Raw genomic sequence first — 26,798 nt, 5'->3', positions numbered from 1 at the left:
CTGCTTTACTGCGTTATATCCGAATTCATGTTATATCGGGTTGCGTTATATTGGGGTAGAGGTGTATGTTGACCTGAATATTACTATCCCTGAATTTTAGATGCCATTAAATACAGTTAAAGTTCTTTTTGTAAAAAGAAAAGAATAGATTGCATGAAAAGGGGAAATGCACTGTATTATATGCATTAATGCAATGATTTACTTCTTGGAGACTATATTACTTAAGGAATTTGACAAATCATGCAGTGTTCATGTAAGCCAGTTGTACACCAGCCAATGGTAATGTAATCAGACCTCTTAATTTACAGAGATTCATGTGTTCCCTGCATTTTTAAAACCTACTCATTGGGGCAAAGAAAAGAAAAGAAATTGACAGAATGGTGACCTTCTTCCAGGTTTGCTGGTTAAGAGATAGGAAACTGATGGAAAATGATTGCCACAGAGCTGAAGATAATCGGATGCAGTCCATTACTCATCTTGTCAGCTGCTTCTACTACAGCGATTGTATCACAAGATGTTAATCTGTCTGTGACTAGATTTCAAAGCAAGCATTAGGGTTTTTTTCTGGTGTATGTAGTTTAACTTTCTCCACTCATGTATAATTTTCAACAAAGAAAGAAATGGAATCCTGGTTTCTAAATTTCAGTGTATAAATTAATTAAAAATATTAACATCTGTGTTCTGGAATGGATTTTATGTTAGAAAACCTATAATGATACACTGTAGACAGTTCATTTCATTGTAGAAGTTGTTCTTTGTAATCTAATGAAGCTGATTCTGTATGTGTCTTGAGTAATGTTTTTTTATAGTTTTGGCTTGGATTTTCCCTCCAAGATCTATTTGCATATCTCCTCCTTCCACAGCTCTGTCTTCCATAGCTAATGTGGTCAGAACCACTCTGCTCCCACGCACTATTATTTTCCTCTTATAAAAAGAACCTTAACTGTGTGCTTAGTGGTATGTAAAATTCAGGCCTGGCAATGTTCAGGTTGACATATGCTGTAGGAAGACACATTGCCAGGAGTGTAGTTTAACTAGGCCATAACTTTATTAAGTAACACATCTGGGAAACACTCTGGCAATAACTTATCCCATGCAGGTCGCCCCTCCTCTGTAATCCATTCCACCTGGAGGAGGGCTGTCCTCAGTCCCACCTCTCCACATCTTTAACCTGGTCCCATTGGTGGGACCCCACTGCCTTCCCCCTGTACAAAGGTTGAGTGTTTGAGGAAAAGGGATTATCTCCTTGCCCTGTCAGACAGAAGCTCCAACCCAGTTCCCCACCCTTTTAGGAAACGACTTTGCAGCACTCAGAAGGGAATGCCAAGGTTATAGTTATTAGTGCTCTGTCCCTTTAAGGATTGGAGATCTGTTGAGGAGGTCAAAAGGGACAGCACTGGGGAGCAAGTGTGGTTGCAGCAGCAGGAGAGTTTGGCATGTGCTGCAGAGAGACTCAGATGCAGTGAGGCCTGTGCAAGTTGTGTGTGTTTGGTTGTTCGGATACTACTTTCAAGAAAATTCCACATTTAAACTAGTGCCTGCTCTGGGAGTGTAACCTCTTCTCCTGTTTGCTCTTCAATTCTAGTTTGTCAGGGAACCGGACCCTCTATTGAACAAGCACCTGCTCTGGGCACCTGCCAATTTGCAACAACACAAATTTTAAAACCTAACCTACCCTCTGGGGGCCTGGGCTGCTGAGAGGAAGGAAGAAAACCATACAACCCCCAAGCCAAATCTGGCAGTGAGGGAAAAATTCTTTCCCAGTCCAAAAAGGCTACTAGCATGATGACCACAGCAAGGCCCCAAACCCCAATCCTACTTTTAATGCCAGTTACCAAGGAGCAGTGGGGGTGGGGGTGTTCTTCCCAACTGCAGGGTGCATGGGAGCCAATAATCTTAAATTGTACACTTTTGTTCTGCCAAGGAGCCCCTCTCATCAAACCCAACGCATGAGGAAGTTGACTGCCCACAAGTGGGGGGATGAAAAAAGGCAGGAAGGGGCTATCCTTAAAGGGGCCCAGGGTTGTCTTTCTCTTGCTGACCTAGAAAAAGCCTTCCCACTTCTGAGTCATGCCCAATTTGTGGAGTTGGTTACTTTCTAAAAGATTAAAAAATGATAATCTATTTAAATAATACATATGAATTGTCTCTGTGATCTGTAACTGTATGTTACTCTTTTAAAGAAAATAACTTTTGATTAAAAATGCAGCATTCTGAATGAAATGCATTCAGACAAATTGTTTCTTAAACTTATTTTTAGAAAAATATTTGCATGTCCATTAACTCCTTACCTGAATAATTGTATTATATAGTCTTTTTCTAAGCTACTGAATTAATAATTTAATTTTTTTCCTTTGATTTCACTCATTTAAAAAAGAAAAGCAGTAAGACACAAACAAGTAGGTAAGAAAACAATATTGTAAGAAAAGGAATTGTAGATTTTTGGTAAAACAGAAATTAAATGGTTTCTGAATGCTTGTGTCATTGAAGATCTTGTGGCACTTCTTGCACAAGTTGGAGAATTTGTGATGTCTTGTCCAGATACCAGTTTTGATAACTACAGTCTGCCCACTTCAATACCCCCTGCAGTTTGAGTAGGATACACTGTTCTCTAGTTTGTGCCATAAACTGCTGTATAGTTCTCTATGTACTTTTAATCAGTTGCTATATTTCATTTCATTTCAGTGTTGGATTTAGTAATACGCTATATCTTATACAGTAGAGCCTCAGAGTTATGAACACCTTGGGAATGGAGGTTATTCGTCATTCTGAACAAAACATTGTTTTTTTCCCCAAAAAGTTAAAACAGCTTTAGAAGTTTACTATGCAGAAGAAAAATGCTGCTTTTAGTCATCTTAATTTAAATGAAACAAGCACAAAAACAGTTTCCTTACCTTGTCACATCTTTTTTTTTTTTTAAAACTTCCCCTTTATTTTTTTTAGTAGTTTAAATTTAACACAGCACTGTACTGTACAATATTTGCTTTTTTTTTTTTTTTTTTTGGTCTCTGCTGCCTGATTGCATACTTTCGGTTCCAAAGGAAGTGTGTTGTTGACCAGTCAGTTCGTAACTCTGAGGTTCTACTGTATTCTGGAAGCCTGGTAGTGACTCCATAGTTAGGTTTGTGTTCTAAAATGGTCCTATAGTGGGCATACATTTTTGTTTTTTTTCTAAATGTAGGTGTGAAATCAGTGTAAAATTTTGGTCACAGTATTATGCCCTTTGGATTCTCTATGTAGATTTTTCCTCAGTTTCTCTTCCTATATTTTTAATAGGATGCCATTGAATTTTGGTATCTTAGGTAAAAACCTCATTTGCTACATAGCCGTGATTCATTCCATGAGCACCATACATCCCCTGCGTAAGGCAGAGGGACACAACAGGAAGAAATGGAAACTGGTGGCTCTATGCCTGATTGGTATACTGTTGGCTGTTGTGCAAATGACTGCACCAAAATATCTATATCTATATCTAAAAATGTTATTTCAGCCTAGGATTTACCAAGCTGAATCGGACAATAGGATCTTGTAGGACTACCTCTAACATTGCACTGGCTTGTCTTTCTCCAACCCCACTCAATCCGTGGCCCCTCAGCTGAGAAAGCCAACAAAAGATACTGAGCTTGATAAGTGCATGGAGAGGATGGCATGATGAGATTGCCTACAACGGCATCTAGCTGATCTATGACTGCTAGCAGAAAATATCTCCAATGGCTGGTGATGGGACACTAGATGTGGAAGGCTCTGAGTTACTACATAGAATTCTTTCCCAAGTGTCTGGCTGGTGGATCTTGCCCACATGCTCAGGGTCTAACTGATCGCCATATTTGGGGTCAGGAAGGAATTTTTCCCCGCGTCAGATTAGCAGAGATCCTTCCTCTACAGCATGGGGCATGCTTGCAGGTTTAAACTAGTATAAATGATGGATTTTCTGTAACTTAAAATCTTTAAATCCTGATTTGAGGACTTCAGTAACTCACCCAGAGATTAAGAGTCTATTGAGGAGTGGGTGGGTGAGGGTCTGTGGACTGCAGTACACAGGAGGTCAGACTAGATGATGATGGTCCCTTCTGACTTTAAAGTCTATAAGTCTATGTGGTGGTCACTGCGGTAAAAAGAAGTCATTTTAAAGTAATTTTTACTCACTTAGACTAAGAATTGAATTAACAAACTTCATTGTCAATCTTTTTCCAATTTAGGATTGAGAATTTTAAAGCTAATTAATTTACTGTATCAGTGGTGGTGAAAGACCATTATTTTAAAGCAGTTTGCATACGGTAAATATAAAACTGTGAAACGAGGAAGTAAATAGTTTGACATTTATACTTTTGTACCAAATTAAAGCACACCAAAGACATTTTTATACATTACAGCTTTTGAATTATTACTTAATATTAACGGTCATCTTTGCTTGCTAGAGAAAAGGGGACTAAACATTTTACAAAAATGCAAACATAAGTATCAAGTAAGTTGCTTAATTTATATACATAAAAGTCCTTCCTGTTGAGCAGAACAGACAAAACAAATGAAGGCTCCCAAACATAGTCATATCCATATCTGAGAATTGGAATATCTGTTCAAGAATTTATTTTCTTAATGCTGAATTATGAGCTGACTACCGACCCACCCTGGGCAACATGGATGAATAAGACACATCCTTATTCCTCTCTGTGGGCTACCTGCATCACCAGTCTGTGCAGAGGGGAGGAAGCAACCGTTATAGAGCTGCTACTCCCTCTCCCGAGTAGATGGGTTGGGAGTGGGTAGACCCTGGAATCCACCCCACTTATGCATGGGCTAACACAGGTGAGCTGGCATGGAGGAGCAGGTAAAAAATATACATATATATGGAGATATACCTATCTCATAGAGCTGGAAGCAACCCTGAAAGGTCATTAATTCCAGCCCCCTGCCTTCACTAGCAGGACCAAGTACTGATTTTGCCCCAGATCCCTAAGTGGTCCCCTTCAAGGATTGAACTCACAACCCTGGGTTTAGTAGGCCAATGCTCAAACCACTGAGCTATCCCTCTCCCACGCTGGTAAACTGTGTCACATATGTGACAGGAGCATCTCGCTGCCCCCTGGAGCGCAAAGGAAACAGAAACTGAATTTTGAATGTCTGAGTCTGATTCTGGAGAAGTGCAACTATGCATAGCCTCTTATTCAAGGCTTATGGTAACTCCACTATGTAGCCCTTTGCTGTCTAACTCTATTATAAAAACACGTAAATGGGACTTTTTGATGATTTTTAGAATTGTCCATTATACAGTTACTGTAGATTGTTTGCAAGGTACAGCATGTGATATCTTTATCTATTGTTGTATTATTTATTGTTACAACAGTTTATGTACAATAAATAAATCAGCACCCCTTGTGTTTGCATGATGAAATTATGCAGTTGCATAATTGTTCATTTTTCAAAAAAATGTCACATAATTTTGTTCCCAACTCTAAGCTGCTTCTTCAGATGCTTGTCTATATGCATTACAGTCTTGGCGGAGTTCAGATTCTTTTGGCCTGCAGTATCTGTTGGAGCCATGCATGTGCCCTGAAGGTATGCCTACACAGCAACTAGACACCCACGGCTGGCCCGTGCCAGCCAACTTGGGCTCATGGGGGTTGGCCTGCAGAGCTATTTCATTGCTGTATAGACTTCTGGGCTTGGGCTGGAGCCTGGACTTTATGACCCCGCAAGGTAGGAGGGTCGCAGATCTCAGCTCCAGTCCAAGCTCAGTAGTCTATACAGCAACGAAACAGCTCTGTATCCAGAGCCCCGTGAGCCTGAGTCGGCTGACACGGGCCAGCCCTGGGTTTTTCTTGGTTGTGTAGACATATCCATAGTGTCCTCGTGCCTCCCACCAAAGTCATAAAGGATGGAGTCACCCATCCACCCTTCAGTTCCTTTTTACGGCCTGTGCCTGCGAAGTGGAACTCAGGGCTTCTCTCTACATGGAGCTATTTAGGAATAGCTGGCTTTAAATTCAGACCCTGCCTTAATCCAAATTAACTGTCAAGTGCAAACAAGCCCTTACGGACTGTCCAAGCTTCTCACTCACTGTATGATTTCCTTTTTGTGTGTAAATAGTTGTGAATACCTGTAGATAGTTACTTATTTAGGGCACAACTACACTAGAGAGTTTACAGTGGCACAGCTGCACCGATGCAACTTTGCCGCTGTGAGCTCTCTAATGTAGCCACTCTAAGCCAACAGGAGAGAGCTCTCCAGTCAGCTTACCTACTCCAGCCCCCGCGAGTGGCAGAAGGTGTGTTGGCAGGGGAAGCTCTTCCACTGACCTAGTGCTTTCCACAACGATGCTTATGTCAGTGTAACTTCCGTCACTCCAGGTTGTAATTTATATATCTCCCCGAGCGACATAAGTTATGCCAAAATAAGATGTAATGTAACCATACCCTTAGTCTTCACTCATCACTTCTTTCATAGTGTTTCATTTTTTCCTTAAAAATGTTTTTTCTCTGAGACTTTTCTGATACTGGGTCAAGCCTTTATGGGAGAATAAAGAACCCCAGGTTTTAAATGCTGTCTTCCTTGTGAGGCTGTATTGCCCCTTAATATGGGGCACACCAGGTATTTGGGAAAAGGCATGTTCCTGAGAGATATGCCATTTGCAAGAGAACACTCAAGGTGAAAGAGGCTTACTTGAAGTTGTCTTTGCTGGAGAGATCCTTTTTGGAATGGTCGGGACTGAAAATCCTGAATTGTCTTCTTCACAAAGTGCTCCTGACTGTTCTTCCGCTCATAATTCTGAGGGTCATATCTCTCAGAAATCCTCCTCTGTGACTGATAAAACGCCTGGGATCAGTGGATGAAAGGAGTGCTATTCCCCTCAGTTCCAGGTCATCTTTGCCGGGTTCTAGCTCTAAAATGTAGAAATCCTCTCATTCTGACATAGACAAGGATGGCCCAAGAAGGGTCCCTCTGGCACCCACTCAGGCACCAGGTACCATGTCCCAGTACCAGCTCATTCAGAGCTTCATGTATCGCCTGGTATTGACACTTTGGCACCAAAGCTCCAGGTATTGATCACTTCAGAACCGATGCCTGCTTCCCCTCCTTCTTGTCTGCCTTGCTGGCAGTAGCTGGGCACACCACTATCCCCTCCTGGCAACAAATCCTGCTGGTGAGGGGACTGTAGGTTTCACTGCAAACTCTTAGTTTGAATTATCATATGGGAACCCTTGGAAATTATACCAGAGTGATCATACTTCAGAAGCTTTAGTATGGATAGATCTCTGCTTCACAAGGAGAGAGGGGGAATAGCTCTCTCGTTCCCATTAGGTTCTGGAGGTTCTGGACTATTTTTGCCCTCCCTCGCCCCTGTCCCTAGAAGACCCATTACCAGCAAGAAGTGCATTGAGAGGAGACCTCCAAAACCCAGGGAAAAGGCTGCATTTGAGGGCTGCATTTATTTTTGTTTGCTCACACTAGTTAGCCCCTGCCTACTGATGACCATAATGTTTATATTTTGCAGCTTTTTGTATATTGTGTACTAAAAAATAAATACAAAGTAGAAGTTTATTAAAACACTTGGGATGGCCAGGGAATCTTTTTCTGGCAAAAGCACTGTGACGTAATATATGCAGTTTTTATGCCTATGACATATTTTGAACTTTTCTTCTCTTTTTTCCCCCCGCCCAGGAAGGCCAGTCAGATATTTTGTACACATTTTGGACTGCAGTAACTCAGACTCTTTCCTCTCAATTTCAGATAGCAACAGACTGTAAGTGTTGTATTTAACATGTGTGATTTGTGATGTCTTCTAGAGTTAGTTTGAAAATATGTCAATTCAATAAACCTTTGCTTGTAATTTCCAGCTATCAGATCTGCAGCTGTGGTTTCTCCTGTTACTCTTCATACATATATTTTCATAACTGAGGATAGATGTATTTATGATCATCACACTTTTCCCCAGACTTTTATTGTGCATTTAGGAAGATATGTACTTTGCTTTATTTAACATTCCTCATCCAATATAAAAATATCCTTTTTTTGGCAATGGCATGGTGAAGGGGGGAAATTTGTGGAATAACAGATTATAATTCCAGAGGCCAAAAGTGAATAGGTCAGCCAAAACCATAAACATTAACCTAATTAAAAGAGCAATTATTTTATTATTGTGCTCTTGGATGCTGAGCAATCTTGAAAATCTGGCCACTTGCATTATGTACCTAAAGCAAAGCTGAGCTTTTTTGTAATTCTTGGTGAGGTATTCTGAATACACATGCAAAATATGCTGTACAAATATCATGCTAAATCAAGGAAGAGTCATAAACATTGTTGCCAGTAAATAACAGTGCAACATGCAACTGGCTGAATTGTCAAAGTTAAGTACTTGGGATGCAGTCACAAAAATACCCTTTACACTCATGTGAAGTTTGAAAATCCCCAATCTTGGTACTGTACATACGAATGAGGTGCAACATGCATATGCTTATCTCTGTGGGCTCAGTCGTTATGATATCCCTTTAAAAAATTGGGCCTACGATGTTCTATAGCAGTATTATTAATTTGAGGAAGTAGCTGCTTGGTTTCTGTTCAGGAGTTGCTAAGTAACTTGGTGATTCCTGAAGGAAATGTATTCAACTATATTAAAAACTGTTTTGTTTTATAGATTGTCTTATATGTTACCTTTAACACAGTTACCTAGGTTCATATGATCCAGCAAATATAGGAGTCTCATGTGCTTAAACTTAAGCATGTGCATAAGTGTTTGCAGGATAGGGCCTAAGACTGTAAAACCGTGACAGCAAGAGGCACAATTTTTATTTCAACATTGAGGTAACTTTTCTATCCTGTCAGCAATTTAGAACACAGTTATTAATCAAAACACCACTGTTTTGCTACTTACACTCGTTAGTTATTTTTAAATAAAAGTTTGGTGAAAGCAGGATGTTTATGCTGCAAATGCTGTTCTGTTTTTTTCAGTATATGTGAGTTTTCAGGCAATGATGCATGCAATATGTAGTCATTTTGGTTTTTTTACATATTTTTGTTTACAGAAAACTGCATATTTAACATTGAAAAGTGCAAAGAACTCCAAAAGTCTTGAATATTTTTTTTAAACTAAAGGCAGAAGCACTTTTCACCAAAGTGTTTTTAAAAAGAAGAATGGCTTTTAAAGCAGCATGTGAAATAAAATGGGACAGCAAAAAGCCCATACCTTTTTAGGGGAAACCAAGGCCAAACAAATTTCTTGACTTCTGCCCCCAGGGATAGGAGATGTTTAGTAACTTGTAATAGTCAGCTATGTTTTTTTACTTTTGTATGTGTAGAGTAGGGGCTAGATCTTGATCCCACTGACATAAATTATAAAACTCATGTTTGCGTCAGTGAGAGCAAGACTGGGCCATTAGGCGTAGAGAAGAAAATAAATGTGTGACAAAGTATAAACAATAAAAGAATAACAGTCCAGCACCTATTTTTGTGCTGTGGGGAAAAATTATTACAGACATCAGCTCACCACAATGAAATATCCAATTACTATGGAAATAAAAAATATGGACCTTACAGTGGTTAAAATGAAAAATGTATATGAGTAAAAAGAATGGTTCAGATGGTGAAGTGTAAAGGTGCGAATGGATGAACTGAAGCATATGTTCAGACCCTGAAGGCCACCATATTAAAGGGCCAATTTTCTACTCATCTAAAACATGATGGTGGAATCCCTAAAGTCAGGTGGTGTCAGAGCACAGATATCATCAACCTTTTTTTAAACCGTTCTAAATTTGTTTCACTTTCCACTTTTTGTGGCATGATTTCCAGGGCTGAAAATAACACAGCTCGTGTTATCATTCTTTATTTGACAAACGTGCAGTTGTTTTTTAATCTTCTTTAAAAAAAAGTAGCATGTGTAAAAGCAGAACACTTCAGATATTTAAATCTGAAGAGCTTCTCCCACCAGATTGTAACAATAACTTTAAGGTTTGTTAAAGATTTGGGCCTACTTCAAGTTATCTGTGTCGCTTTAAATATGTGCCTTGAAAATGAAACAAAAGTATAGATTTTTTCCATTGCAAAACTATCATTGAAAAATGCTTTAGATATATACAACCTAGCATACTGTTGCACTTGATAAATAGTAACAGTAATAAAATAATAATTTGGTCATGAAATGCCGTATAACAAAGCTGGGATGGTTATTGTACAAGGCAAGGTTTTTATGTTCAAGGTTCAGATTGTGGAGGGATGCATTACAGTGTTTTAGACACTTTTATATTTGTCACTTGCATATACTGTGATAGTGATATTAATTGTAGATATAGTAATACTTCAGTTTTATTGTATAGGAATGTACCAATTTAAGTGCTAAGATCCATGTTATTTATTTTTATCAAAGAGGCTAGTTTGGAAGATCATAATGAATGCTGTTTATTGTTTTGTTTTACAGCTTCTGTGTTTTTGAAGCAAGCTTTTGAAGGAGAATACCCTAAATTACTGAGACTTTATAATGACTTGTGGAAGCGCCTACAACAATACAGTCAAAATATTCAAAGAAATTTTAATGCAAGTGGAAATACAGATCTCTTTGCTGAACTGCAACAGATGGAAGAAGATACACATGACATTTTCATGCAAAAGAAACAGGATTATGAGTATGTTTAGCACAAACTGCTATATCCGACGAGATAACTATACAATCCTAGAGCCATAGGGCTTGTCTGCATGGTGCAGCAAAACACACTGGAGGGCTGTGATATGTAAAGTTTCTAACGTGTTATGCTCTAACTGTCCCATGTAGACCCTGCTGGCATACTTTAAAAGGTGCCTGTGCACATAAACTAGGCACCTTTCAGAGTGCGCCAGCAGAGTCTACTTGGGGCAGTTAAAGTGCAACACGTTAGAGCATTTTACCAATCACACTCCTCTAATGCACTTTGCCGGCACCCATCCTGCAACAAGGGAGTTTTTTTAGACAAGAACTCAGGGTTTTTCAGCTTCACAAAGCAGGAAATCTCCTGCAGGAGAGCTAGAATTTTAAGGGCTTTTTCAGCAGTCTTTCTATCAAATGGTGTGTGTATATATATGTGTGTGTGTGTGTGTGTGTGTGTGTGTGTGTGTTTTAAATAAAATGAAGACACATTAAGGTTCATGTTTTTGATCTGTGTCAGTACTTTGTAGCTAGTTTTGTCTTTACATCTGTGTATAGCTGTAGACAGCAAATAGGAATTATTAAAAGTCACCATTTGCCTATCTGGTGCAAATGCAATTACTGTAGTGTCTTCCTGTATTTTGTGGTACCACAATCACTACAGAGTGGCAGATACTCAGTTCCTAATGATTCTCACCATATCTGTTTTATATTCTAGAATGTACATGATTTTCCTGTTAAATATGGAGAAGATTAGGTTTGACACTGGTGAATAAATCTATTATGACTTATGAGCAAAAGGATAAATATGTCGGATAAGATTTTTAAAAGTGCTGTGCATGGGCATAACTATACTCCGATTGAAGTCAATGGGAGTTTTGCCATTGGCTTCAGTGAAAGCAAGAAAAGTCAGTGCTAAACCCTTTTGAAAATCCCACCCTACACATTTATCCTATCGTTCCTAAGTATAAAAGACATAATTCCCCTGGTAGAGTTTACATAGTAGCTACTATTGAATCATTTTCACTAACAGGAATTGTAATGATGGAAGTATATTAAATGTAGTTTTAAAATTTAATATTGAAGCCAGCACAAAAATGGTCGTTTCTCCCTGGTGTTTTATACAGGTAGCTCCATGTGAGAGGAGAATTTTTTAGCATATTCTGGGTGGGGCTCAGGCCATCTGTTATGAGATATGTGATGTCAAACAAAGGCTCTGATCCCACTTTTGGAACACTTTCCTAATGTTGTATATCTCAAGAATAACGTGATTTAGGTACATCAAAGTTGTTTCATACAACAGGCCTCAGGGGGAGCTAGTGCACAGGGAGGCTATGTAGGGAGGCTAACTGAACAGTTATTTACTTCAATGGAAAAAATAACTCCTGGCAGTACATATAGTTCTGGCTCCTGCAGAGTTTATAAGCTCCAGAGGAGTCCCAGCCTCAACTTGCTACTATATATTTCAACTTTAGAAAATGATAATGCTGTTTTATGCCCACAGTTCAGAAAAAGCCTTGAAAGACTCATTGCAACCTTATGAAGCTGCTTATTTGTCAAAGTCATTATCTCGACTCTTTGACCCCATCAACCTTGTATTTCCCCCTGGGGGTCGGAATCCTCCTTCCACTGATGAACTTGACAGCATCATTAAAACTATAGCAAGGTAAGTGGTTGTAATATATTGCAACATGTAATCTGCACCATGTCTTTTTATTTTCTACATTAAAATTTTGGAAATGAAGCTTCATTAACAGTAAATGTTTGATTCCCCTTTAATTATAGAAGTTATTAGCACTGAAATTAAATCAGGGTTCAACTTTTGAATTTTGTTGTGCAGGAGTAATTCTGAAATATTCATATGGGGTCTGCTCTCTGCAAGCATGCACATAAGTAATGTTATTCACATGATTGTGCTTAAAATGCAGTAAAAAAGAGACATTTTAAATCTAGTGTAAATGTGTTACAACTACATTATTCTGAATGTATCAAAGGGAAGATGATATTTGCTTGGCTATAAATTAAATCTCCGATTAAAACAATCTGTTGCATAAAGAATGAAATGACAAGAATAGTAGATGAAGAGGAATATCCCAGTTAGAAAAAGTAAACTGAAATGTTTAAATCACAAATGGAACATTTTCATTAATCCCTGATTTCAGTGTTTTAGTCTATTTAGCAAGGACTGGTCCAAACACTAGCATGAATAGATAGCATTCTATGTAATTTACTGGATGTGTTAATATTGTGAAAAATGTTGAACTCTTACTGCTCTTGTTGACTTCAGTGGGAATTACAGGTTCTCATCTCATTTTAGGGTTTGGACCAGTCATACTCAGACTTCAGTGGTTCAGGAGCCAAATTAGCAATCAACATTACCCAAAAGAGCCACAGTAAACCACACAGTGTTTTAATATAATGTGCTGCAAAGAGCCACTTGCGGCTCCCTGACTCGGTATTGCTGGTTTGGACTGTACTGCACATATTTATGGGCCCTGATGCCCCATCTTGCAGAGGAAGTAGGGGAACTTCACAAAGGGCAGGAAAACTGAGTTGTCTAGCTAGTGAAGTTTAGGGCCCTGTGAAGTTCTCTAAGGGTGAGGCTTCCCAATTCTGTGAATCCTCACATCTCCCTCAGCGCTTGGAGGATTACCTCTGGCAGCATGACCCATAGGAGGATAATGCTGCTTGGATAGCTATCTCTATTCTTGCCCCCAAATTTCTGCAGAGCGCCTTGTAGATGGAGCCCTAGCAGATGGATGTCTGTGGGGTTCTGGGAACGTGAGGGAAATAGTGCTGAGGAGTTAGCGCTCATCCTCCTGACAGGGATTCCCCAGGGAGTGATTTGGACCATAATTTCTTGTTGTTTTCTTCAGTTTGTTGCCTTCCATCTATTTTGGGGTCCCTTGTACTGCATATTGTGCTTACAATAAAGCCTATTAGTTGTGACAAACAAAGCACCTTGGAATCTCTGCATAGTTTACTCCCTAGTCTCATCGGTGAATGACTCTGTGCTTGCCTCTACCAAATTCTGCTTGCCAAGCAATGCATTGAAGTCAATACTTTGAACCCAAGGGGAATAATATCATTTTAGCATACACGCTGCAGTACCATGTTTACTCACTGTGAGTTCTTTCTTAGCATCAGAATAGGAAGTGATACACTGAGCTCATAAAATTCCTGAATAGATTTGTTAAACAGTAAATTGAACCATTGTGCCTCATAGAATTTTGGTTGTATATACTATTCTCCTCGAAGTTGACATGCCATGTTACTAGTTATTAATAGTTAATTTGTTACAATTTGGACTATTTAGTTTTAATTAATATCTATCACCTTTGTTTCTAGTGAGCTAAATGTGGCTGCTGTGGACCCAAACCTCAGTTTAGCTGTTTCAAAAAATGTGGCAAAGACCATACAACTATATGGTGTAAAGTCTGAGCAGCTTGTAAGTCATTTTTCAATTTCTAAAGAATGTTGTTTTTAAAGATATGATGTTTTCTTTTTGTCACAGATTTATTAAAATAACAGCACCGGAATCCTAGTACATAAAACTATTGAATACACTTTCCATTGTATTGAATGCATTTTGAGTTAAATTCTGCTCTTGGGTACACCCATGGAGACCCATTGACTGCAGTGGGATTTGTGTGTATGTAAGTCAAAGCAGAACTTGCCCTGTTGACTATAAACTGAAATTTCAGGATTTTAGTTGTTTTGCAGCGGAATTAAAATAATTAAAATTTAGTGTAATAGCTACTAACGCTTGATGGTCTGTCTGTTATATAATACCTCTTATTTGTTATATTCAAATCCTAGTACATGCAAATAAAGATTTCAGTTTGGGACCCTTATTTGGATCAAAGTCGGGCATATTTTTCACATATGTGTATTTAAATGGTGCTCAGTTTTGAGCTTGTTCATTGTCATGTCACACATTCCTGACCGTCTGCCACGCACGGCTACCTAGCATGAAATTGAACAGAACAGTAGAGCAGCAAGAAACCAACATTTGGAAGTAGAGTGATTGGAACTGTAATAGGAACCATTTTGCCTTTTTAAATATATGTACAATTTCCCCATGATTTCTGAGGTCCGTGTTTTCATACTTTTGTTGCGAACATCAGTTTAAATTTTAAAAAAACCTTCTTCCTGCAATAGGAAAACTTTTATACACAATGTAAGTGGCTGTTTTGGTTATTTACATGTGTTAATGAGGTATTTTCTTAAACAGCTGTAGTTCTGAAGGCAGGATCAGATTTCACTGAAATTCAAGTACTGCACTATAATGTTCATTCAGTGATAGAAACTTGGTAGTGGATGCCTGCTGATACTGTTACACAGCAATTTACTATAAAATAGCTCTGCTATTGGGGTTCTGTTTACCTTCAGGCATGTACTGTACTTGAATGGGCTGTAAAAAATTGAAAAGCATTGGTAAATATTTTGGTTGCCAAGTGACAATTTCTACTGAATGCTTTACATCAGGGTTTCCCAAAGTGTGGGCTGGGCAACCTCAAGGAGAGTGAAGAGGCATGGTAGGGGAGAGGTCCATGGCAGGTCATGCAGAAAATCTAACATTTTGAAAATAATTAATACACTTAAATGATTTTTTAAATTGATACACAACATAAAGCCCTGTAATGGGGCCTCCCTTTAAAGCCACTGTGTTCTGATTTTATAACTCCAGCTAGATTGTCAGTGCATATTAGTGCAAGAAGTAGGTTGCTATAGCCTCTGCAAATAAAACAGCAAACTTGTACCTACCCTGTTTCCCCGAAAATAAGACATCCTCCGAAAATAAGGCCTACTTACAGTTTTGCCTCTCGTTGTAATATAAGGCATCCCCCCGATAATAAGACCTCCCCGATAATAAGGCATCCACCGATAATAAGGCATTTTTCATTTCTGAAAAATAAGACATCCCCTGAAAATAAGACCTAGCGCATCTTTGGGAGCAAAAATTAATATAAGACACTGTCTTATTTTCGGGGAAACAGGGTATGTATGTGTGCCTGGATTTAACTGTTACAATACAGCACACGCCATATTAACAATATCACTTACTGATACAGTTGGGGTTGGTCCTGATTTGAGCAGGGGATTGGACTAGATGACCTCCTGAGTTCTCTTCCAACCCTAATATTCTATGATTCTATGTACAACACAAAATACCTATGCCCACATCACTGATCTGGACACCAGACATGTCAGCTGCAAACGGGCACTGTGCCTCCCCTGACAATATTTCACGCCGCCCAGTCTTCGTTGGAGCTCATTTCTGACTGAGTTATTCAGAAAATGGATCATTTTGTGCCTAGTAAAGCAGCATGTTGTTCCAAAGACAACTCAGAGGGGGAAAAAAAGAAAATGCAAAAGTATGCTAATATGTGGCTTTGCATCAATTAGTTTGAAACCAGACTGTGTTCTGAAGTGCTAGGTGAGAGAGCATGAAGCCTTCAACTTTGTTGCTATATCTTGCAACCGAGCATTCATCATGGGAAGATAAATCCGAGGAGTTTTAGGGGAACAAACTGGAAACCTTGAAAAATCAAGAGATCTGATTTACTCAGACTGGCAATGTGAGAGAATACTTATGTCCGTCGGGCCTATTTTCTAGTATTTCTACAAACCATGCAATACTGTAAATTGTATACTATACAACTACAGAAAAATCTTATTTTTGCCTACTCAATATTCATATTATCAAAACTTCTAGGACCTGAAGCAGCTACCAAATGGCAAATAGTGCCTCTGTCAAATAACACTGATTCACTTCATGCTAGAATTATGGCTGAGAATGTCTGAAAGCAACAGATTTCCAAACCCAAGAAAAGTGACTACTTAGCATTTCAACTTGATGAGTTATCTGAGGTGCTGCACAGCTTCTAGTGTGTGTGAAGTGTTTCTCTGATGGTTCTATTGAAAATTTGCTCTTTTGCAAAGGTGCATTAGAACTAGAGCTGTGTGAACGGTGGAAATTCTGTTTTATAAAGGATTTTGAAATATGGTTTCATTCCCAATTGAAACAAACCCCAAAAATGTCAACATTCTTCAAAAGAAAATTCAGGAAAAAGAATGTTTTGGATTGATCATAACATTTTGTTTCAATTTTGACTTAATTTTATGTTGTTATAGATATGAGAGAAAGTAGGTGGCCAGAACTGAATATCATATTCCTGGTGAAGGTGTAATGTTTCTCTGTCCATGCTCTATATGTTCTGATGTTTTGTTTGCTTTTTTTAACACAACTGCTGCTCACTGAACAGAGTTTTTTAATTAAGCTTCTCTCTCACTAGCAAATGTGAAAAATCGGGATAGGGGTGGGGGTTAATAGGCACTTATATAAGACAAAACCCTGAATATCCGGACTCTCTCTATAAAATTGGGTCACCCTGTCTCTCATTGATGCTCTGAGTTTGTACATTTAGTTTAGAAACCAGCAATGCATGTAGCTAATTCAGATTTTGGTGCATTTGTCAACACTGCATTTCATCTGCCATTGTGTTGCCCATTAACCGTCTCTCTGAAGTTCCTAACCGTTCTTTTATTAGTAATAGTAGCTGTATCTAATTTTGATTACCTAAAAATTTTTGTCTGCTGATCACTCTTTTCCAGATCATTAATATATGAAACAGTACCTAGCATGAATCTAGTATAGAACCTTTGCACTCCCAGTGTTACCCTTTTGCCATGTTGAAAATTGACCCTTTTAGTCTTGCGCTTAGTTTTCTGTTTTATAGCCAATTTCTAATCCATGACACCAGATGGCTACTTAATTTCCTTAATAGCCTCTTGTGAAGGACTTTGGAAAAGACTTTTTGAAAGACTAAATAAGTTGTCAACTGGTTTGCCTTTATTAACTATTACATTGGCTTGCTATTAGATTAAAAAGGCATGATTTTTTCTTTATAGAGGCCATGCTGGCTTCTCTTACTCTCTGTCAAGGGGGTGTCCAACCTAAGGCCCGTGGGCTGTACACAGCCCACCACCACCAGAGCATTTCATAAGGCCTGTGACCTGCTTCAACACAGTATACTAACGGCCAGTTCATTAGCATTTTGTTGTCATGTTTATATCATTTTAGTTTACACACGTGTAAACAGACAATATTGTACATAGAAACAACTTAGCTAAATGCATACGAAACAAGCTGAACTTAAAATTTAAATCAATTCAGGTGACTTTAAATCTTATTAAAATATGTAGAATCTGTTTGGCCCACACAATGTTGTGCTTAGATTTGTGTGGCCCTCCTGTGTAAAAAGGTGGGGCACCAGTGCTCTATCGGGTCCTTCATGAAGCAATTAAAGGAGTGAACTTCACTAAATTCTTGACTCTTTGCATTGTTCTGTGTTGACATGGGTTTCCTTCACGAGCAATTCCTTGTGAGATGTCTCACATGAATTAAGAGCAGAAGTACAGATTAATTAATTGACTCTGAATTAAGAGCAGAAGTACAGATTTCCACAGTGATCATCCATCTTCACTTGTTAATACCTTTTGATATAATTCATGTTGGGCGGCACACTTAGTCAGCCTGGCTGACATTATTGGGTACTAAAATGATCTGAACTCTTCTCTCCAGAGCTGGAAATAGGAATTTTCTGTTTGTGCACAATAGAGTAGGAAAGTTAATCAGAAAATCTGGTAGTTGTATTTCCTGAGCACAAAGAGGAAACTTTTAGTCATTTCGTGTTGTTTTAGACTTCAAGGAACTGAGGAGCTGGTTAGCAACCATCAGGGACTCATAAATCTGTATCACAGGGAATTTCAGAACCACCTATGGAATTACTTCTTGCAGACCCACAGAAGGGAAAGAGGTGACTCACCAACCTCTTCATAAGATGCTGTAGAGTTGGCAGCAATAACTGCACTTTTCTAAGACACAGTGACAGGCCTCTCCAGCGACATGTCCCTGCCATGACTTTCTCTAGCCAGGAACTTAGCTTTTGGCTTTCTCTGAAGGAAGAGGAAAACCCAGCTTTAGGAGCAGAAGCCTTGAAAGTTCTCATCCCACTTTGTCCTTAACTCTCTGCAAGTAGGGTGACCAGACAGCAAATGTGAAAAATCTGGACAAGGGGTGAGGGGTAATAGAAGTCTATATAAGGAAAAGATCCAAAAATCGGGACAGTCCCTATGAAATTGGGACATCTGGTCACCCTATTTGAAAGTCAGGTTTCTCTTTTGCTGGTTGTGAAAAAATGAAAGTGTCACAATCACCTGTTGATTGAAAGTGAAGCAGAAGTGTATTTCCTCAGTTCGACCTCCCGGGGCACAATTTTCACCAACAAGTCTGCTTATCTACTGCACTGAATTTTGAATGTATTTAAAATGTTGCAATTCCTTTATAATTAAAGTTCCTTTTTGGTAACATAATTATGTGTTTTGGTCTGATTGCAGTTAGACATGTTTCTTGTGTTCATGGTTAGAACTAGAGGTCTTGGGGAGAGAGGGTAGTGAAATATTTGTCCCTGAAAAGGACAAAAGCTTTGTACGTTTGGGAAACCCTGGTCTAAATTCATACCGTTGTCAGTATACATGTTAGATAATGCAGAAAAGTAAATCCTAAGAGCCAAAGATTTTTATAGAAATTAGATTGAAAAGACCTGTTGGGTTATCTTGTCTATCCCCTTCCCCAGTGCAGGATTGTTGCCTAGAGTATTTATAGATTTTTTTCCCCCCCATTCTTTCTTCATTTTGAGTGATGATTTCAGTTAGTTCACAGTGTGTGAGTGGTAATGTAAGTACTGTATGTTCTTTTACTTCGGTGCTATTTCTGTTCAGCTGTGCATGTGGGTGGATTAAAATACACTAACACACCCACCCATTGCACATAGATAAAATGTGTTGTACTGTGAGCATAAAAATTCAGTTGCCTAGAGAAGATGTGGTTCTCATGCTTTTTGAACCCAGGGACCTCTTTCAATTCCCCTCTCCCCCACCAAAGTCACAATCAACCTGTCAGACACTGGTATTAATTCAAATCAGAATCCCACTGCTACCCCTTCTATCTTGCTGTCAATGTTATGGAGGCTCTGGCTTGCTGCCTTCCCCCTGCACAAGACTTAACTGTCAGGTACAAATTGGCCTGCTGTCTTTTGACCAATGAACAAACAAATAAAATAATATGCAGAGGCAGAGTTGTAAAAATCAACTCACCCACTTGATTTTCTTGGCAGGTGGAGAGAATTATGCTATCAACTTCTGCAGGATCTAATTTCTCTTATGCATCTCACTTAAAGGATTGGCAAAATGTGTCTGTCTTGTCTATGGCAAGGCTGTGCAATAAAACTGTTCTGTGCTGTTGCTCTGATGTTAGTGCATGTCTTTTAACTCTGTTAGTTAAGAATCTGTGAAGCAATAAAACCTTGTGACTGCTTCACTTGCTTCAGGACTTCACTTGCTATCATAGCCAATGCCCAAATGTGGGACACAATATGTGTCAAAGAAAGGCCCAGAATGAGGGGTACAAACAAATTATTCATGTGGGAAAGCTAAAATGCTGCGGGATTCCATCCTTCAGTACAAAATTCTTTCTGTAACCTCAGTTTAGTAGTTCTTTATTTCTGGTGTAAATGGTAAATGTAAGGGAGATGCCAAGTTTCTGTGGAACATATATAATATGGGAACTAAAAGCAACATCACTCAAAATGAGGGATATTTCAGAGGTATGCTCCCTACATGTAACTTTCCTTCTGTAGCCCATGTCAGCCATAAGTGACTGAGTCACAGTTTTCAACCAACATATCTAACACCATTGCATAGTTGAGTCCCAGGACAGAGCACAGGTTATACACTCTGGGGTGTTGATGAGTACTTGGCAACTCAAAATCTTGTTGGATTGATAGCATGGGTACCTTGAATAGTAAGTCTGTTACATTGGTTTCCTTAATCCAACACATTTTTATGCCAATACGATTGACGTAGCATTGGATGCTAGTGCACCCTAATGCCTCCTTTAATTTAATGTCCTATATTTAGTGAGTTTAATATCCAGATGGACAGATATTCCTCAGCTATCAGTCTATCATTTAAGGTATTTTTAGAGTGTCCATCACTGTAGTATCTCAACACCAAATACATTTTTTAAAATTAACAAGAATATATAATTCAAAGTCAATTTCACTATTGCCGTTCTTGAATGAAGTCTTCATTTACCCACAGAACAGGTATGACTCAGTGTATTTTCCTGCCATTGCACTTCAATATTGCTCCAGAGAGACCAGCTCTTGGAGTGAGGAGTATATCTTGTCTCAAAGTCATTCTGTCACTGGTCTCCTTACTGAGGCTGCCAATAAGATTGCCAGTTTAAGAAACACATTGTGGTGGTTTTACTAAGTGGATTCAAATGTGGTCTTTAATACTGTTGCAACTGATTAAGCCCTTGCTGCTAGTAACAGCGATTTGTTTTCAATTTCCCATTTTTAACAGGTATGCAGCATTAACACCTTGTTCTTAAATGTCTTTGACCTACTGGCCAGCATTCAGAACTGGTCGTAACAAATTATTTTCTTCCTTTAAGCTTGAGGAGGATATGGACATTTTTATACATCTCCAGAAAATATCGTCTCGTCTTTTAAATTTACTGCAAAAAAGCTGATCTTGTCTCAAAGTATGGTCAAAAAACCAGAAAGTAGTTACTGAGCATCAATGTAGAAGCCACCTTCCTGCATATCCACCCATCCATCGTCAGAAACTTTTGTGATAATTAGCATCTTATTCTTCATCTCAGTCTTGAGTATTTTTTCAGTTTATCTTGAGTCAAATAGTTGGTAGTCACAAGGTGTGGCATATGCCTCTAGTTAATGTAGTTTAGAAAGTTCTGATTCTTTGGTAATTATGGCTTCATTTATCTTCCAGGGAGGGTGAGGGCCAATAAAATGGCTTCTGTTATTCCTTTTTGTTTAAATTTTTTAAACGTAATCTAGAATGATCACTGCTTTTACTTATTGTGTAAATATCATTTCATAGAAGAGATTGAGGGAAGAAAATGCTAAAAAGCCAATGTGGAATGCAAAAATAACAATTACTTCAGCTTAAACTCTGAACCGAGAAAGCAACACCATCTTTAAATGGAATTTCACAGTGTCATTTGTATAGGAAAAAGTGTGTGACATGTTGAATCAAGGGAATGAAGAGGTAAATATGTGCAGTGGATTATTTTGTTCACAGCCCAGAATGCAAGAAGTATTCATACAGAATCTACAATGATGAAAGAACCGTGACTGACCCAGAGTTTGTAATGGAAGATTGTGGCTCAGCCACTAAGATTATTAAGGAGAGCAAAAATGTAAAAGGAAAGTGTGATTTTAAAAAGAAAATGTTGAGAATAAAAAACACCCTGGTGCAAGTGATTGACTTTCAGACTATTCAGTTATGTAGTTTCTTAGAAAACGGTATTTGTAAATTCATGGAAATAAGAGCTTTTTTGAACCCTTAACTCTGAGTTCAGTCAGGATTTTGCTGTTTAGGAAGATATAGGGCCGAAAGTGTCTAGCTTAATAGATACTCCCTGTTACTTCCCCCTTTTCTGTCAAACAGTTTGAGAGAGAGAGAGAAAAAAAAACTAACAAGACTAGTGAAACTGAAAAATGTTGTTGTAGGGGGACCACAATTCCATTTTCTTCTGTGGGAAATGAAAAAAAGTCTAAGGCCTTGTCCACACTAACAAGGGTTTACCAGTATAGCTATGCCAGCAAATACCTCTAGTGGAGATGCAGCTTGTATTGGCAAAAGAGTTCTTGCTCATTCAGCCCATCAGCTTCACAGCCTTTTTATTGGGGTTTTAGAGACACTGCAGCTGTGGATCTCAGAACACATCCTTGGCCTATCACCAAACCTCTTATATGCATTGGGGTGTTTGGGGACAGCCTAGAGTACCCTTTCATAGGTGGCAGAGGGTTCAGAGGCCTCCTTGTGCCAGATGATCAGTCCACACCAGTCTCATTCAACCACAAGTCTAAACAAAAGCAAAGGGTTTGGTAAGGCCCTCTATACCCTGGGTTATTGACATCTTGATGCAGTTACAGAGGTTACTAGAACATCAACTTTGCATAAACATTGCATCTGTGTTTTTAAAAATGGTCTCTGATTTTGCACCTGGAATTTTACATTAACAAACATTTGTGGGAACAAATTTGTGAGTGCTAATGATGTAATGGACACATAACTATTCAATTGTTCCTTTTGTGCCCGTTTCCAGTTGTGAAACTGTAGGTGGAGGTTCCTTTAAAATTTTGAACTATTGGATGTATTTCAGTTCACTTACTGTTTTATGATGATTTTATCTTTTACACATTTGCGTGTACTGTGCTGATTTCCTGACTTCCTAGAATACAGATGTGGCTTGAAATAGGCCTATAATAATTACCTTTAAGTACCCCTAGGGTAGTCTGTAAGATTTCAGTGTATGTGCATAGGTTGTTCTATTAAGACATTGGCCATTTTTTTGTATCTGGAATGTTTTTCTGTTGATTCAGGTGGGAGCAGATAAGTTTGATCCTGTATAAAAAGTGCTGTGGTTTCCTAGGTGTCATCAGAATGTGATGATACTTGCAAGGCTTATTCATTACTTCTTCATAGTTCAGTTGAGGTGTGGAGCATTTACAGAATCCATGTTTGTGCTGATAACCAGTTTAAGCTATCAGTACTTATTCATAAGTTTAAGCAAAGGTACATTTAGGCAATGCAATAATGATGTAAGGTAATATCTTTCTGCACAAAAAGTGAAGATCCATGGTGTCAGAAAAATTATTGGTTTTAGAATGGTCCTTTTGCTGGAGCAAATTTATGAGCCCATCAAAGACTTTATTTGTAATGGAAATATTGCTAGACCCTTAACATAATGACATAAGATAAATTTCTGGTTGTCACTTTTATTATGTGGTCTTATGAAAGTTAAACCATGTCTTGTATTGTGTGGTATTGAATTGAATGGAATCGTGCTTTTTCAGTTTAAGGATGAATCATTATTCAGGACATCTTCCAACAATGAGATTTGTCTGACAGTTCCAGGCAAATGTATCGAGTCCTCTTGTCTCACTGTCGAATATTGTGAACTGTTGGAATGTAGAATGAAATTTAATGAGCTTGCAAACAGTCAAAAACAATAATAAAAGTGACATTTATGGGGAGGCTTCAACTGGTCAATGATTGTGCCACAAGCCAACGGTACCATGAGGCACTATTCTCCCCTCACCCCCGACTTTTGTCTGAGATATAATTTTTTTAGAGTCCATAATGTCTATTATAAGTATTGGAAGACATGACTGTCATTGAAAAACATGCATCTATGCTATTTAAATGGTAAAACACACAAACATGAATTCAATATTTGTCACATTAAAAGGATTAAATAATGCAGGCTCAAATATCATGCGCAGGCAAGCTATTTAACACTAAAAATAATGTCGTAAAGATTATTAATTTAGCAAAATAGTAAAAGCTAAAGATAGCAATGGGCCTAAATTGGAAGTAATCAGAGGTCCATTAGGAAAGAGTAATTAGTCATACTGGGTAACATTTTCAAAAGTGTCTATGTGATAAGTGATTTCAGAGCCCAAGGTTTTGTGCTCCTAAGTAACTTTAGGTGCTTTTGAAAACTTTACTCACATTTTGTATGTTTTTCATTTGAATTTGCAATGATTTAGAAAGAAAGATTAGGAGATAAATATTCATATATTTCCTTCATGTTTTCCTTTGCTAGCTGGATCGTGATTCACATAAGAAATGTGGAATATTTTTTGAGGCTCTTGGCTAAAATACAGAAAACGTTTAACTAGGCATTAAACATCTTGGAGTACTATGTACTGTATTTTATCTTGCTGGTAAAGTGGACTAAAAATTGTACTTTAAATCTAGCATGTGGTTTTGCTAACAGGTAGAAAAACAGCATGATTACACAGTGCTTATAGCTTTTCATATTATGTGGTTTGATTGGTTTCATATCAAGTTAAACTCTATGATTCACACTGAATTTAAATAAGTACATTTGATTAAATGTATATCACTTTATTTCAGAGGCTTTGGAGTTTTCATTATTTTGGAATAGCTCTCACCAGATAGCAAGTTAGAGCTTAACAATGTAAAGCTTATTTGCTTATTCAGTTTAAAAATGGTAATTGAAGTACTATAAATTGAATTAATGCATGGACTGAATCAGTAGTCATTTAAAAAGACAGATGGTAATTAAATAAATTGCTTATGCTTTTTATGTGTTGGTGGAATTCACCCCACTCTGTTGGTCCTGCTTAAAGGCTCTCTGTGTCTTATAGCCCTCGGTGGGATGGATTGAGCAGCTATGTAGAGGGTCTCCGCACTTCCTCTGCCTTGTGGAGTTTGGTTCTAAATAGTCCAGTGTGTAGGAAACCAGTAGAAGCAGGCTGGAGGAAATTCACCTGTGGGAATAGTGTATCACAACAGGACTCATCCTTCAGTGATTAATTTGGCAGGTATGAAGAATTCATTAGATGGCTTTAGTCAAAAGTATCAGGATCAACACAAATTGTCTCTGAACTCCTCCATAGCTTTCTCTGTTTTTGTTCAATGGGGCAAACCTCAGACTGGCAAAACACCAAATGCAAGAGCCAAGATTTTCAATTGTGACTAGTGAATTTGAGTGCCTCAGTTTTTGGGTGCCTGTTTTTTTCAAGATATCTTAAAGGTGCTGACTTTCAGAGGGTGGGTGCCAAACATCTTATGAAAATCAGAGTCTCTTCAATGTGTCTCACCATTTGGGCACCCAAAACCACTAGATACTACTGAATATCTTGTCCAAGAAGTTTTGTTCCAGGGCAAGCAAACAACTGGAGTTAGAGAGGAATGTTTTCTTTTTCCATTAGAGGAAGGCTGCTATCTGCCTTCCTTTCATTTCCTCCAGTCCTAAAGATGTTAAGATAAATTGAGAAAAAGCTCAGGTGATTTTAAATGGTCCAGTGTGACTCTTGCCAGTGCGGTATTCAGATCCATTAGCCATGTACAAGAAATCAATTTTCTTCCATTATTTTCAGATCTCTCATCTCAAAAGGAGGGCTAGATTCCCTATCAGTATCTTGAAGTTTCTGAGGGCTTGGCTATACTTGCAGATGTAGAGCGCTTTGAGTTAAACCAGCCTTCAGAGAGTGCAGTAGGGAAAGCACTGCAGTCTGTCCACACTGACAGCTGCAAGTGCACTGGCTTGGCCACATTTGTGGCACTGACAGCAGCATTGGGAGCAGTGCATTATGGGCAGCTATCCCAGCATTCAAGTGGCTGCAACGTGCTTTTCAAATGTGGGGGGTGGGGTGGAGTGTGACAGGAAGTGTGTTGTGTGTATGTGGGGGGAGAGAGAGTGGGTTTTTGGGGTACTGAGAGTGTGTCTACATGCTGTCTTGTAAGTTCAGACCGCCCTCCCCACCGCCTCTCTCTCTCTCACACTGACAGCAAGCAACATTCCTAAGTAATGTTTGCTTTGTCTCGGAGCAGATAAGCATGCCGGCTGTCAGAAACGGAGCTTTGAAAGGGCATATCCGCATTCCTACAGCCAAGTTAAAAACAATTACAAGAGTGGCCACTTGATATAAGGGCATTATGGGACGTTTCCAGAGGTCAATCAGAGCGCAGTAATACAACACCTCGTTCACACTGATGCTGGGGCATCTCAGCCAAGACGCATCAGACATTATTCCTCTTGCCAAGGTGGAGTGCCAGGAGCGCTATAGCCATGGAGTCAGAGCTCTCTACGTGCCTTGCCAGTGTGGATGGGGAGTGAGTTAGAGCGCACTGGGCAGCTTTAGTGCACTCTAACTTGCAAGTGTAGCCAAGCTCTGAGTCAGTAGAAAGGGTAAAAACATTTCTTAGGGAATCCAGACCTTCTACAAGAGAATCCTATGTGGTGAAGTAGAAACTTCTTATACTGTAGTTTTTACACTGTTAGGAGAAACCTGAGATTTGTTCTGTTCTCCATATCTTAGAATATTGGTTTCAGAGTAGCAGCCGTGTTAGTCTGTATCCGCAAAAAGAACAGGAGTACTTGTGGCACCTTAGAGACTAACAAATTTATTAGAGCATAAGCTTTCGTGGACTACAGCCCACTTCTTCGGATGCATATAGAATGGAACATATATTGAGGAGATATATATACACACATACAGAGAGCATGAACAGGTGGGAGTTGTCTTACCAACTCTGAGAGGCCAATTAAGTAAGG

At 38.7% G+C, this 26,798-nt stretch overlaps 1 protein-coding gene across 1 annotated transcript in view; it reads left to right on the top strand.

The window, feature by feature from the left end:
• Positions 1 to 26,798, top strand: part of COG5 (component of oligomeric golgi complex 5) — a 296,023-nt gene that overhangs the window by 214,317 nt on the left and 54,908 nt on the right. Inside the window, exons 11-14 of the mRNA XM_034766634.1 lie at positions 7,660 to 7,741; positions 10,409 to 10,613; positions 12,114 to 12,275; positions 13,958 to 14,057. Of these exons, the coding sequence (XP_034622525.1) occupies positions 7,660 to 7,741; positions 10,409 to 10,613; positions 12,114 to 12,275; positions 13,958 to 14,057 (549 nt within the window). The remainder of the gene's footprint in view (positions 1 to 7,659; positions 7,742 to 10,408; positions 10,614 to 12,113; positions 12,276 to 13,957; positions 14,058 to 26,798) is intronic.

The sequence above is a fragment of the Trachemys scripta genome, chromosome 1 (genome assembly GCF_013100865.1).
Source record: "Trachemys scripta elegans isolate TJP31775 chromosome 1, CAS_Tse_1.0, whole genome shotgun sequence".
Lineage (NCBI taxonomy): Eukaryota > Metazoa > Chordata > Testudines > Emydidae > Trachemys > Trachemys scripta.
The sequence above is the reverse complement of the archived record's forward strand: the minus strand, read 5'-3'. Positions and strand labels throughout refer to the sequence as shown.